General features: G+C 31.3%; 1 protein-coding gene across 1 annotated transcript; it reads right to left on the bottom strand.

Moving 5' to 3' along the window:
• Window positions 1-10,545: 10,545 nt before the first annotated feature.
• Window positions 10,546-12,809, bottom strand: mRpL27 (mitochondrial ribosomal protein L27). The gene is made up of 3 exons (XM_068771875.1): window positions 12,657-12,809; window positions 12,424-12,587; window positions 10,546-10,791 (listed from the first exon to the last, which is right to left on the bottom strand). Exons 1-3 carry the CDS (start codon window positions 12,706-12,708, stop codon window positions 10,588-10,590), a joined length of 420 nt encoding a protein of 139 aa, XP_068627976.1. The 5' UTR covers window positions 12,709-12,809; the 3' UTR covers window positions 10,546-10,587.
• Window positions 12,810-13,932: the final 1,123 nt, after the last annotated feature.

The following is a 13,932-nucleotide window of genomic DNA, read 5'->3' as shown; positions in this document are numbered from 1 at the left end:
ATCTTTTATGAAGGCACCAACTTCATCTTGTAGATCCTTTGAACGTCTAAATGTTGTTATTCCTGAATACTTTGTTAAACTTTTCAATCTTTTAACCACTTAAAGTTTGACATTTAACAAAGATTAAGCTGTACAACTGAAAGGTACATCTCTATCAAACACTGTAATTGAGTTAACCTGAAAACGTCATGTTAAAGTCGACCCTTTTCTCAGTCACCGATTGTATTCATTTCTGTGTGACGTCTTGTAAGATTTAATTTCACTAAGAGAAGTTTTAAAGTTCGACTTGAATCGAAGTAAGAAATTACAAATTTTATTACAATTTTATGATAGGGAATTTTAAGGCTTTAGCTCAAATTTATAGAAAAAAAACTATCTAAAGATAAAATAAAAACCCGTCAAAACTAAAAAGCCCTTATCTAACATTTATACCTTTATCTACGCTTCATAATATTTACAAACATTATGATATTATTAATTTATGATGTTCATTGGACAAAAACTTAATATGATGGATTTTTTTATAATAATATCAGGTATAATAAATAACTACTGAATTAATAATATTGTAAATATGACCGCACTCAGTCCGATTGTAGCTGACAAACAAGTTGACATTTTTCTCTTGGCGTACACAAGTGGTCACTGTAAATGATTCTGATGATAAATGTGAAGATTAATAATTCCACTGGTCTGAAAACATGGCAACACCGAATAGTGTCCGGCCCTTCTTCACGGTCTTCACGGCAGTTTCGGAATTTCCTAAAAAAAGTCAACTGGTAACGTCGAAGAGAGCTCCTAATCTCAACACAAATATACGGGTTATTGGTGTATGGTGTATAAGCTTTAAAGGGGATTAATGTGTAGCACATTTGCTGTCAATTAAAATATGGTACATCCTATAGAAAGATCAATGATTTCTGAAATTATAAATAACGTAAGGATAGTTAAGAAACAAATAGCGTTTTAAAAATTCGGACAGCCATATTTTAAATTAATTATTTTTTACTTTCGTCCTTCAAAATTTCTCCAATTTAATGGAGTTCAGAATCATCACTTTATACTGTACGATTGGAAATAGATGTTAAAAATTTTGAAGTCTGAAGTTTGCTGACATATGATATATATATTCACCATTAAAGCATTTACACATATAACTAATCATCTGTACAGTTACGTTTTTATGTCTGAACGATGTATACCCTAATACCATATATAATAATAATAAGACTATATTCATTAATAATTAACAATTTTTAACATGAAAATATTCCCGTTTATATAATTTTGTACATATTTTCTATTCTTATTATTATCATAACTTCATTTTTCTTTATATCAAAATATTGTTCCGAATTTCGCATCGTAGATTTTACATTAAGCGCCTTTAAATAATTTAATATTCTCTTTTATACAAACGGGAACATTATTCACAATAACGCAAACGTCCGGCTCGATGTTCAAGTTAATAAGTAAATAATGTCTGAACGATAAAAGAAAACGCTTTACGTAAGTCTCTAATTTCATATTATTGAAGCATTTCCTTCATTACATATTTTTCGAGACAAGAGTCTAATCTCCAGCAAGCCCGCGGCGCGCCCAGGCTGTCTCGGGGAATTAAATTATGTCTTTCCATGAATATTATACTCGATGTCGCAATCTTTTTACGTTACTTAAATCAACGTCGACTTTGAAATATCACTCGATTTATCATAATATCATTCTTTTATCGTTTGCCTGCAAATGAATTTTACCTTTTCGACTTTTCCGTCCAATGTTTTATTTACATAAAAGAGTATTCATCATTATATTCATCATTATTTCATCATCGTCATCATTTCAACCATTGAAGATCTACTCCTGGACATAGGCGTCTCCCGCAGATTTTCAATAGTTAAATCACATGTGCCGCATAAGTGCCGCTTTTAACCATTGAACTATATCTATATCCTTGAAAATTCGACATATCACATAATCAAGCTAGAAGAAAAACATAGATAATTATTAATTTAGATCATTCGACAACAGTTACAAAAACATTATAATCAAAAACGAAATATAACATTACACCGAGAACTATAAGCACCATACCATTATTATGATATATGTCCATAGAAAAAAAGCTGATTACAAAAAAGAAAAAGGCGACATAAATTAAAATTTCAAATTATACAATGAATAGACAATTTATACTAATAACTATACAATGTCTAAAACATTTAAAATATATTAAAGGTACATAGATTAAATATGTAATATGTACATTGAGGCTGTGACTTCGCGATCGTAGGTTGCGGTTTCGATTCCCAGAATATAATATTATATAATTCATACTTTATGTACTGATTATATAAGATTTTCATTGCTCATAAAGAAGATTCCAGAAGATGGGTTGCAGTGTCCTCTGCGTACCATAATACCACAGTGCGATGGCCTCCTTGCCAGCCAAGCATGGCGATTTTGTTATATACCCCGATAGATATCTTTGGTGGAGGTTTCTGCCTTGCAGTGGGCCTCTATGGCTGAAACTACGACGATATAAGCTAACGGATATTCTATTAAAGATTGAAGAATCTCATTTTCAGCCAGAAGTAGCCGTCGTTCAGAATTGCACAGTTCCTCACCGCATTGATCGCCAGTCAAGCTCGGCCCGTTTACCACAAACCTAATTATGACTACTACGTAACACAATCCAGGATGTTTATATTAAAATCGCTATATCAACATACACGTTTCCTACATCTTTCCGACTTATTTTTTTTTTATTTAATTCAATCGTAGAAATTTTACCACGTTATTCTGTAATATAAAAACTATTTACTAGTTAAGAAATAAGTAAACATGAATAGAAATGTACAAATAAAAGAAGTTTTTTTTATGAAAGGTGTGCATACGTAACTGATGGTAACATATTTAACAAATAAATTATTTAGAAAAATGATATTAATCTTCATTCAGATTGATTTATAATATCTAAATTCATCATTGTAATAACTTATAAAGAACATGTTTTTGCGAAAAAAAATAACATTGCCATTGAGATATTTGATAAATAAATAGTTTCGCACTTTTCCCCTCTCAGAATACGATATTGGTGTACATTCTATCATGTTATTCAAAATAGAGGCGTGTTTGTGTTTTAAATTTACTATAAACAATTGTTCGGGATATTACTAGAATTAAGGCTTTAAATAAATAAATGCACGGACTCCTTTACTTAACAATGCAAATTTCAATTCAAAATTAATTATCATAAGTGACATCATTATGCATTGTCACTGAAAACTGGCTTCGCAATAAGTATGCGCGACTTACGGCGACGCCGTCTCTCTGATGGCGGACTTTTTTATCGCTGAGCCGAGATAAATGTCCGGTTAACGGGGGTCCAACGTTGATTTATACGGGACGTCCGTCAGGGCAACGAATTACGTAGGCTGCGATGTAAATCACCTAACGTCCGGGCTAAATCGATACCAAGCTAATAGGTTTTCAATAAAAACACGAAAACCTCAATGTTTGTTATAGTCAATCTAATCACGGTTAAGTGAAATATTATTAAAAGCTCTTATATTCATGATCTGTAATTTTTTTACAATAATTTTCTCTTCCCTATATTACATCAAGAATAATCGACCTATTTTACTATTTCCCTGTGTCAGTTTTTAATACACAAAAGTCTCTTGTCCACGCTAATTTTTTAATCATACTATTAACACGTAAACACACGTGCAAGCTTGTTCATGGCTTGGCCGCGGCATGCCATTGGCCGCTCAATTGTGATTTTACTACGCTAAGCTACAGACGTGCTCACCATAAATCCACACAAGAAAAAGGTTATCCTTGCGAATTTTGTATATATTTAGACAACTCAAAAATAATAAATGTGTCTTGCGAAGGGGCAGGCACGGCGAACGCGGTGGCGGCACCATAAAGTTTCGCCGCCATTCATAATAAGCTTCCACAGTGATCCGTACAACACTACTAACCGTGCCTTCATTTACAAAATTAACCGTTGATTTTCACAGAGAGAAAAACTTTCTGTTGGACTAAAGTGTTTTAAATATAATCCTTCATTGAAATGTAAACAGATCTTTTAAAATAATAACGCGGAGTTAAAACAATAAAAATTTACATAAAGAGTGCGACAATTCTTAGCTGTTACGCGGCTGATCTTTATAGGCGCAGCAGGTTTGGTGTCAAACTTTTTATACGTAAAACTTGACGATCGTAAAACATGTTCAGGTGGATTAAAAGGGGCGACGCTGTTTCAGGGGTTACATTTGCCTTTTGGATAAATGACACGTCTTTATTTACCGCGTACCTTCCACCTACGTAATTCCTCCACGCATCTACGACATTCCACCTCCCCCATTTTCATCCGAAAATAAATATTTATTAATAACAATGACTTTACATACTCTCTCTATATTATTTAAATATATAAAAAGTAAATTTTCTCAATTTAAATGTATTATTGTTATATTTTCATTTAAAAAGTTTCTAATTTTCCTTTTCATTATTCATCATATTCAAGTCTCCTATAAACAATATTTTATAATACTAATAATGACTAATTTGGCTATATTTTCTCATATATCTTAATAATAAAACACAAGGAAAAACTATTATTTGATCATTCTTTTCTTCAATTAAACCCTCCGTCCCTGTTTTCACATTAAAGGTCTATGACAAGCCAAAAAAACAGATAATATAAAAACTTATTATTTAGGCCTTAAATCAATAAATAATATCGCTTTATTAAAAAGTCTGAAACACTTTCAATTGAAAGTATTCTTTTTTATTAGACTGCGACAGACTTACATCTTTGACAGTACGAGAGTCTACCATGGCAGATAGTTAACTAATAATAACGTACTAAAATAAAAGAAGCCCTTTTTCTTGTGCAGTGGATGATTACGAGCTTAGTAGCTTAAGTTTTTTGCCAAAAAGACATTAGTATTGAGAAGAATTTAATGTAATAACGACCTTATGCAGATAGAGATAGAGTCGTAAGAATTTCCAGTAGTGGTTCCAATTACATGTCACTCTGGACATTGAGTTTGCAGTTGGCAGTGTCTCCGTAATGAAAGCCTGTGACACGTTGACGCATTGTCTGTGCTTGAGTGATGTGACGGCGTTTTTTTGAATGCGACGCTTTCTTTATGCCGACCTACAAACGCAGCAAACTAAAAACTGCATCAGCGACAAGAGCACTAGTGAGAGCACTCTCTTAATTGTCGTTTTAATGATAAATCTCATGCGAAAAAACCGTAACTTTCAATTTTTTTTCTATGCAAATATCTAAGTTTTAGCATTTTAGTTTTTTTTTTTTAATTTTACTTTACTTGTTTTTAGGCAAATCCACACATTACCCCAATGGTTTTCTATTTACTTACTAAAATATTATTATATAATAAATATTTATTAATAATGTATTTACTAAAATAAAAATAATAAATAAATAAACCAGGACTGAGTGGGAATGTGATAACAAATCGAAAATACTCATTTTCCAGAGCAGCCAATTTTACGTTTAAAAAGTCAATTGTTGTTTTACAGTATATAAATACATTTTATCTAATTATACATAATTGTTTTAGATTTGTTAATTATAAATTTTATTTTTAAAACACAACATCAACGCAAATCGTAAAGCAAGTGCACATGTTAATAATAGATGCGCACAACGTCTTCATTTAAATTAGGATCAGTAAAACATTATCCCTATTGAAACTATAACGAAAGAAAAATTAAAACATGAAGACATTGATTTATAAAATTAACAATAAAAACGAAATGTAACGTCATTTAAAAAAAGAGACGAAGGATTTTAGGAAAATAAGTGCATTTAATTAATAAACTGGATTTTATAATAAATGAACAATTTCGTCATTCCAGTCTTCAGACCTCCTACAAGGCAAAGGCCTCCCCAAAATACATCTATGGGGGAATATTAAATAATCGTTACGCTTGGGAGGTAGGTTGGCGATCACCGTGTGGTGTTATGATACGCCGAAAACGCTGCTGTCTATCCTCTGGAAAATTGTTAGTCAACGGTGAAAATCCAGTATAATTAATGCTCAAAGTAAATTATATAAGATTATATCTCGGGAATCGACCCCACGACCAACGATCGCATGTCTTAGTCCTTACCGCTGGGACACCACAATTCGTGCAGTTTATGTTTACGTATCTCCTTTTTTATTTAAAAACGCACACAAATAACTAATGCATAAATATGCTACATTTCTCCGTTATAATGATTAAAAATTCTGTAGCATCTAATTAGTTAATTATTATTTACTTAATTATTCACAGCTGGTACAGAAATAATAAACGTCCTGCAATCATAATAAAATGAAAGTTGCATCAACAATTTTTTTATAAAAGTAGCAAATGATTTTATTAAAAACGTTACAAAATAAATTTCATATGAACATTTCTGTAAAAATAACAGCGACTTTTGATGAGAGTATTCAATCCATAACGCCACTAACATGTGACAAGTGAAGTTCGCTGCAAAAAGTTTAATTTAGCCCTTGAGTTATATCCGACGGCGGGTGTTGAACGCGTTATTGAGCGCAACGAGCTCTCACTGCAATATGCCTGAGAAAAATTACAAGCAGGAAATCTCGAAACACCCTTCGACCTGTGAACGAACGTAAGGGAATGAGAAACGCTATAACATTAATTCGACATATTTTATATTATAAGGAAAAAGTAAAATTTTTAATTTTTTTTTAACTATACGTAAAACAGAAGCAATAACATTAACATAAAGACGTAAATAAATGTAATATGTATAAAGAAAAAAAATATTAAAAAAGTATTTATTGCTTTAAGTGAACAAAAATGGCGTAACCAAGAAATTGTTTACGGTATGCGCTTAAATAAAAAGCTAACGTTGTTCAAATATTTCTATAGTGAAATAACTGTTAAAATTGATATTGAAAGTTAGATAAATAAAGAGTGAAACTAAATTTAGATAAATTAGGTTAGGTTTGTTGTCATTTAACGCCAGGTTACCATAAATTTGAATTTATATTATTTATTTTTAAAGATATGTCAAAAGGTTTTATTTAAACATCAAGAAATAATTTTGCATATAATAAAAAAGATTAAATAGATAAGGCAAATTTTTATGACCATAGTTTACCGGGTAGTAATTTAAGTCGCGTACTTATATTTTTCAACTAAAATTTGGTTTGAATGCTAATCATAATAGTTAATGTCAAAAACATCAATAGTGTGAGGATAACATGGTATTTTACATATTGCAGCAAAATTTATTGTTTGATGACGTTCCTCTAGTGTTACTTGTAGCAGGTCTTGACTAAAATTACCATCGTGATTAAAATTATTCCTACTTTCTTGTTAGCTCAGGTAACATTGTAGGTATTAAAGTCTGTTATGAGCATAGAAGATATTAGCTGTTAATAGATTTATTTACGCGAAACCTGTAAGAATTCGTAAGTTTCCCCCGTAGTCCCTTGTAAGTTTTTGTGAAAAAAATAGTATGATTTTTTATCGGAGTTTGCCATACACAAAAAAATTCCGTCCTTTGCAAGAATTAAACTTGAGTTCTATAATCTATGATACGGTAACAATATAATATAAATTTTATCTCTTCTCTCTATCACCTCTTGTGAAAGTCATAAGAAGAATGCTAGAGAAGTCCAATATGATCGAGATCCCTATAATGGCATCCTTCAACTTGGTCTTGAAAAGAATCCACAGCAAACTTCAGACGGATACTGTTTTAGTACCTACACAATACGTCGACAAAGTGCACATACGACATTGTTGAAGTCGTCGGAAGACTCTGGATTCAGGCCTTCAACAAGTCGTATAAGAAACTAATAGGGGGGTGGCTTTTGTCTAGTAAGTAACAGACGTCTTACTCCTGACGTGATGATAATGATCGTAATATACGATGAGATATTTTTAAATTTGTTACTAACAGCTACCAAACTGACTATCCACATAAGCTTTAGTCATTTTGTTTCGATCCCTACGCAATATAAGATTAGCTCCCGCTGTTATTAGTCTGACGAGATGAAATACACTAGGGGTGCTTGAGAGTTTACTTCTTAGGATATACTGAAAATTTTTAAGCTTCAGTTTCGTGTGTACATTCTTCATCAGTATTGTGTACCCTAAGAACCATGCACATTTCTTTGGCGCGGAAGTAAAAAGACACGATAAAAATTATACAGTACAGACTAAACTAACACCGTACTATGACTATCTGCTTTGACAGACTTTGTACAGCTTTTAACAAAAACTTTTTCACCTATCGCAGTCCAATAGGAAATAATAAATAACTTTAGCGTTTTTCATAAACAATAATTTCTATATTCATTGATAATGTCTTGATTGACAACTATTTACTAAATATCAATGATAAATAAAAATAAATAAATATAATCAATAAATCAAAATAACACATTTACTTCGTAGTCGCATCTAGGGCATTTTGGTGCTTCATACAAAACAGCAGTCGCAGAGGCAGTGTTAGTCTAAAGAATAAATTGAATAGTTTATTGTATATAAATTATGCCCAGGTTAAGAAGCTCAGACAGGTTAGAATTGAATCAGTGTCAGAGTGACTATCTTTTAACCTTTTCGCGATATAATGATTTTTAAATACTGTTTAAATATGATCTAAGTATAGTAGAGCTAAGATTTTAGAGGTTAATTAGTTGAAATTTAAAATAAAACAGTAGATTAAAAATACGGGAATACGATCTACGAAGCAAGAAAGGTCTAACTATATACAAAAGAACCAATACTGATGAAAGGTTAGGTATATTTGTACAGTGTGTAAAGAAATGTATAATCTCTTTTACCAACTGAAACTTTTAACCCAAATCTGGAAGCTAACAGAAAGATTAACAAGCTCTATCTAGTGCAGTCCAGTACGTGTCGTTCGGCCAACATCCGGTCCAACCGGACGTCATTTCAAAGCCGGAAAATCGCCAATCTCCTCTCGTACCTGTAACTTTTTGTTACACATTCATGTAACTAACTTCTGGTAGGTACCTTATGTATTTTATTCCTTCAAATGAAAACCTACTGAATCTTGTTTTGATATGACCAACTATTACATCACATCCCCATTACTAAACATAGGACTAAACAGTTTAAGAACACTAATAAAAAAAAATATTTTATTTTTAAATAGATCATCATTTTAAATATACGTTTATCGCCGTTTCAGCCCATAGACGCCCTCTGCAATGCATAGGCCACACTCAATTATATCTATAGAGGGATATACCAAAATCGACATGCCTGGCGGGAACGCTGACGCAGTGTGGTATTATGGTAAAAAGAGGACGCTGTTGGCCATCCTTTAGAAACTTCTTTGTAAGCAGTGGCAATTCTACGTAATGAATGAATAAAGTGTGAATTAAGTAAAGTTTTATCTTGGGAATCGGACCCCCGACTTACGATTGCAAGTCTCAGTTGTCTACCGCTGGGCGACCACTGCTCACAAATGTTTATAAAAATACATAATTAATTAATGTCAATTTCATAAATAGTATTAAGTCAGTTATATTAATCGTTTCACTTTAATGTGATGCCTAACTCTTAGGGCGCTTAGGCAAACTTTTCATGGAAACTGGGCATGAGCTGAAAGCTCAACCTAGAATATCACTCAATTGGCCCTTAGAATTCCTTAGAAATTAGGTACATAGGTTGCTATAATCAAATTACGTTCATTCAATTTGTTAACGTTTATTATCAAAGTTATAAGTTGTAAGCTACTATAAAGCGATAGCTAATATTACAAGGAAGGTATACCAGAAAATGATCAAAGCATAAAAAAAATATAATTTGCATGAAGCTTGTTCTTTTTTTAAATTACTTTTATCGTTCCAAATAAAAAGCACATATTTATAAATAACACATACTTAAAAAAAAAACTAAATTTGACACGCCTGTGTAAAACACAAAAACTTCTTAATTTAAAACAGCGCCACCTGGGCAATAAACCTAAAACTAATGGAAATATAGGCATGCAATAGAGCGTCTCTGAGAATGTATCATTACTAAAAATATGAAATTAAGAAGAGAAAACACAATTCATTAATGTAGTACATTTTCTTACTGTAAACACCTTTATTGCAAATTTCATTTATATACAAATCTACTTATATATTTTAGCAAAAAGCTTAAAGGACCTTACTTAAATCATCGCTTCAGCTAGCAGGTGGCCTACCAACGCTTCGTCTACCGGTTCGTGGTGGCCATTCGCGAACATTTCGACTATTGCATGAGCCTTGTACCTCGTCCACTGCCACATCAGATGAGCAATTCTTCGAGCTACATTGGTGACCTTGGTTCTGAGGATCTCCTCATTTATGATTCGATCTCTACATAATCCAAGCGCAGCCCTCACGATTGTTTTCTAAGTAACCTTCAGCCTTAGCTAAAGTAAATAGCTGCAGTTGCTATGGTGTAATATTGGAGAATGGGTAGAAATAATATCATAAAATAAAAAATACACTGTATAACAAGCATTTTTAATTAATACTAGACTATCTCAAATAACACTAAATAATCATTATTATAACATATTGCTTAAATTTCATCAATTAATTTGAACCTATTGTGCTGAGGTTCTGGTATGACATTGAAATATTTCTTGAAAATGTTCTGATTTTCTCTTCCTGCATAGTTCCTCTGTACCCATTTATGTTCCCAGTATGGGTCAAATTGCTCACATGTGACAACCACTTTACCAGCTTCCATCGCAAACAGTGTTCCATTACGACCTAACCCAACCTAAAATATTAAAAAGATATTATAAAAATGTATTGCTATGCAAACAATTTAGAAGCATTTGGGTGCATAAAATACATAAATGATTAGTTTTTTTTAAAACAGAGGAAATGATACTTTAAATAGTGTCAGTAATGTCTAAGATTTTCTTTAATGTTAGTTGTTAGTGATAAAAAATTGTGCACATAAAAAGAAAGGAACAAAAGTCAAAAAAATTAGAATATAACATGAGCCTTGTTCTAAGATTCTCCTCCAGAAGCAGGTTCTTGTTGACTTGTGACAGGCTTATGATAAACAGAACAGAATTCCTGAGGATATGATGGTGACATCTTATAGGCCTAACTTATAGCTACATTCAAAAACATTGAAAGAGGTGGCACTAACAAAACTTACTCAGAAAACCAAATATACCAAGAAACCAAACAACAAAGAATAACAATTACTACTACATAGTCAATGAAATAACTATTTAGAGAATTTGAATGCAGTAGAGGCAGAAATGAGAGGTGTAACTGGTAAATCTCTCTACAAGCTGCTCAAGAATTCAGCCCACTTATCATGATTGAACATCAGCTAGTAACAGGAATAGACTTCTAAACCTGCATTATCTTTTTTCTAGATCAAGATGCAAAATTATGTCTATATTTTCCTGGCCTATCATATGGTATAGCACTGCAAGTAATTTTTTTTCAATTTGTGCATCTCTGGAAAAATGTTTAATACCCATAAGGACAGTTAAAACAATTTTCAAATAATACATTTTTAGCCAAAGGAAATGATGAACTATCCATAAAACAGAAGTACTCTGTTAACAATAAGCACCATATGATTTAGATTGAATTAATGCATGGTATTGATATATTTACTTGGTGTTCATATGTAAGAGCCTAATAGAAAACCTTCTCTCGACCAATATTCCCAGCTTTTGATTGATAAAGAGTCGCAGTAAACCATATTGGTTATGTTACTTCTTATATAATTTTAAGAAAAGAACAAAGGCAATATCTACAGAACATGGACTGCTCACTCAATACCATCTGGAGGGACAAAGAAATAGTGTACCTGAGATACAAAGACGCACAGACTACACAGCATTCAAGTTCAGCAAGAGAATGGTTAGAACTAGTAGTGGGAGAAATTAAAATTAAAAGAGCACTATGACCAACAAAGCTGTAACAGCTCCATGATCCTAGACATGAAGTTGCAGATATAACACATTTAAAATATAAATGAATAGACAAAAAACTCCCAACAATTATGGAGATTCATTAATAGGTGATTTGTTCCTTATAATAGACTAAATTATATTACTGTTTAGTTCAAGTAATTTTGATAGCATAATTCAATAAAAAAATGAATATGTTAAGATTGATGAGGTACTACAGTTTGGTTGAAAATTTTTATTACACAGTAATAGAAAACCTACTTTCTACAGATCATTTTTATTTATGAAAGTAATTTTAGTCTGATTTACATTCGCAAATGTAGGCTGAACTCCAAAAAATATCAAAGAAGAGCTTGAAATGATATGAAGATTTCAAAATACATATTTAGTCACTTTCATTTTTAAATACAGATCCAATTGGTCTAATAAGTATTAAAGGCAATCTTTAACAATTAAAATATGTCACTTACATTAAGACCAGGATGAAACCTGGTATTTCTTTGAGTAGCTAAAATATGTCCTGCTTGAACAAAATGACCATCTTGCACTTTCCATCCTCGGTGTTTAGGCCTCACCTTGCAGTTTGTATTCCTCGTACTTCCTCCAGTCTTTTTACTGGCATTTCGAATACATTCTTTAATAAATGATTTAATTTATTAACCAACATCATAACCTATCTGTAAAAACTAAGGGGAAAACTTACCTATAAGTACAGATACCGGTTTTCTAGCGTCTAATAGAAAATTCAGGGACATATTAAAATGGTTATTTTTGGAAGAATTTGAATATTTTGGAAAAAAAACTAAATTCAAACGCTAAATTTCGACCTTAAAAACAAACCTTTCAATGCATGAAAAGGGAGACAGTAGAACGATTGACAGCGACAGATTGGGGTAGCCAAATTCAATATGTTATTTAATTTCAACAAAAATTTTAACCAAAAAACTGCAATTATAATTTTTTTCCCATGCTTCTTTTAATTTTGTTGGTATTTTAATACACTGTTTTTATTTTAATATTAAAGCAAATGATTAAATTGAAGTAAAGTAAGTAAAATATTTTTTTAATTTTTTCGAAAGCAATTTGTTTATAGAAATGCAACTCTAAGAATTTTATTTAACATATGTGATGATAAATATTGATTTGCATGTTCATCACAAAAATTACGTATTTGTATGGATCATGGTTTGGTTGGTACAGTTTTTGGATTGGTTAACGAAGTTTTTCAAATGAAGTTTAAATTATAGTGACATGAGACTGTTTTTTTTCCGAGCATGGTATTGAAAATATTTTTGTAACCTGCTATGTTGTAGTACATATAATATCTTAAATTATAATAGTAAAAGAAATAATACTCTGTGAACATAACTGCGTAACCTAAGAAAATTGTCTTAGAAAAATATTAATACTTCCGGTAGTATACAAGTAATGGGGCAGAATATGGAGAATTATAATTAATAAAAACAATAGGTTATATGATTCACAACGAACCGATTAACCGTTGCGTAAACTCTTCACTAAGTTTTTTTTTTAATTATGCACTTCTTTTGCTAACATTGATTCAGTATCTTTATAAAGTAATATTTCTTTTTTTTTTTTGTAGCATTTATTAAATATATTTTGCTCATATGAACAGTGCTCAGAAACTAAAGATTTAGTCAATCTCCTACTATTTGTATTAAAAATATTAATACATCCGACATTATACAAGTAATGGCGCAGAATATGAAGAATTATAATTAATAAAAACAATAGGTTATATAATTCACAACGAACCGATTAACCGTTGCGTAAACTCTTCACTAAGTTTTTTTTTTTAATTATGCACTTCTTTTGCTAACATTGATTCAGTATTTTTATAAAGTAATATTTCTTATTTTTTTTTTTGTAGCAATTATTAAATATTTTTTGCTCATACGAACGGTGCTCAGAAACTAAAGATTTAGTGGATCTCCTACTATTTGTATTAAAAATATTAA

The sequence above is a fragment of the Battus philenor genome, unplaced genomic scaffold, assembly GCF_028537555.1.
Source record: "Battus philenor isolate CCGP_79_NKW_IND1 unplaced genomic scaffold, ilBatPhil1.0.hap1 SCAF_4, whole genome shotgun sequence".
In the NCBI taxonomy this organism is placed as follows: domain Eukaryota; kingdom Metazoa; phylum Arthropoda; class Insecta; order Lepidoptera; family Papilionidae; genus Battus; species Battus philenor.
This window is presented reverse-complemented; position numbering and strand designations above follow the sequence as displayed.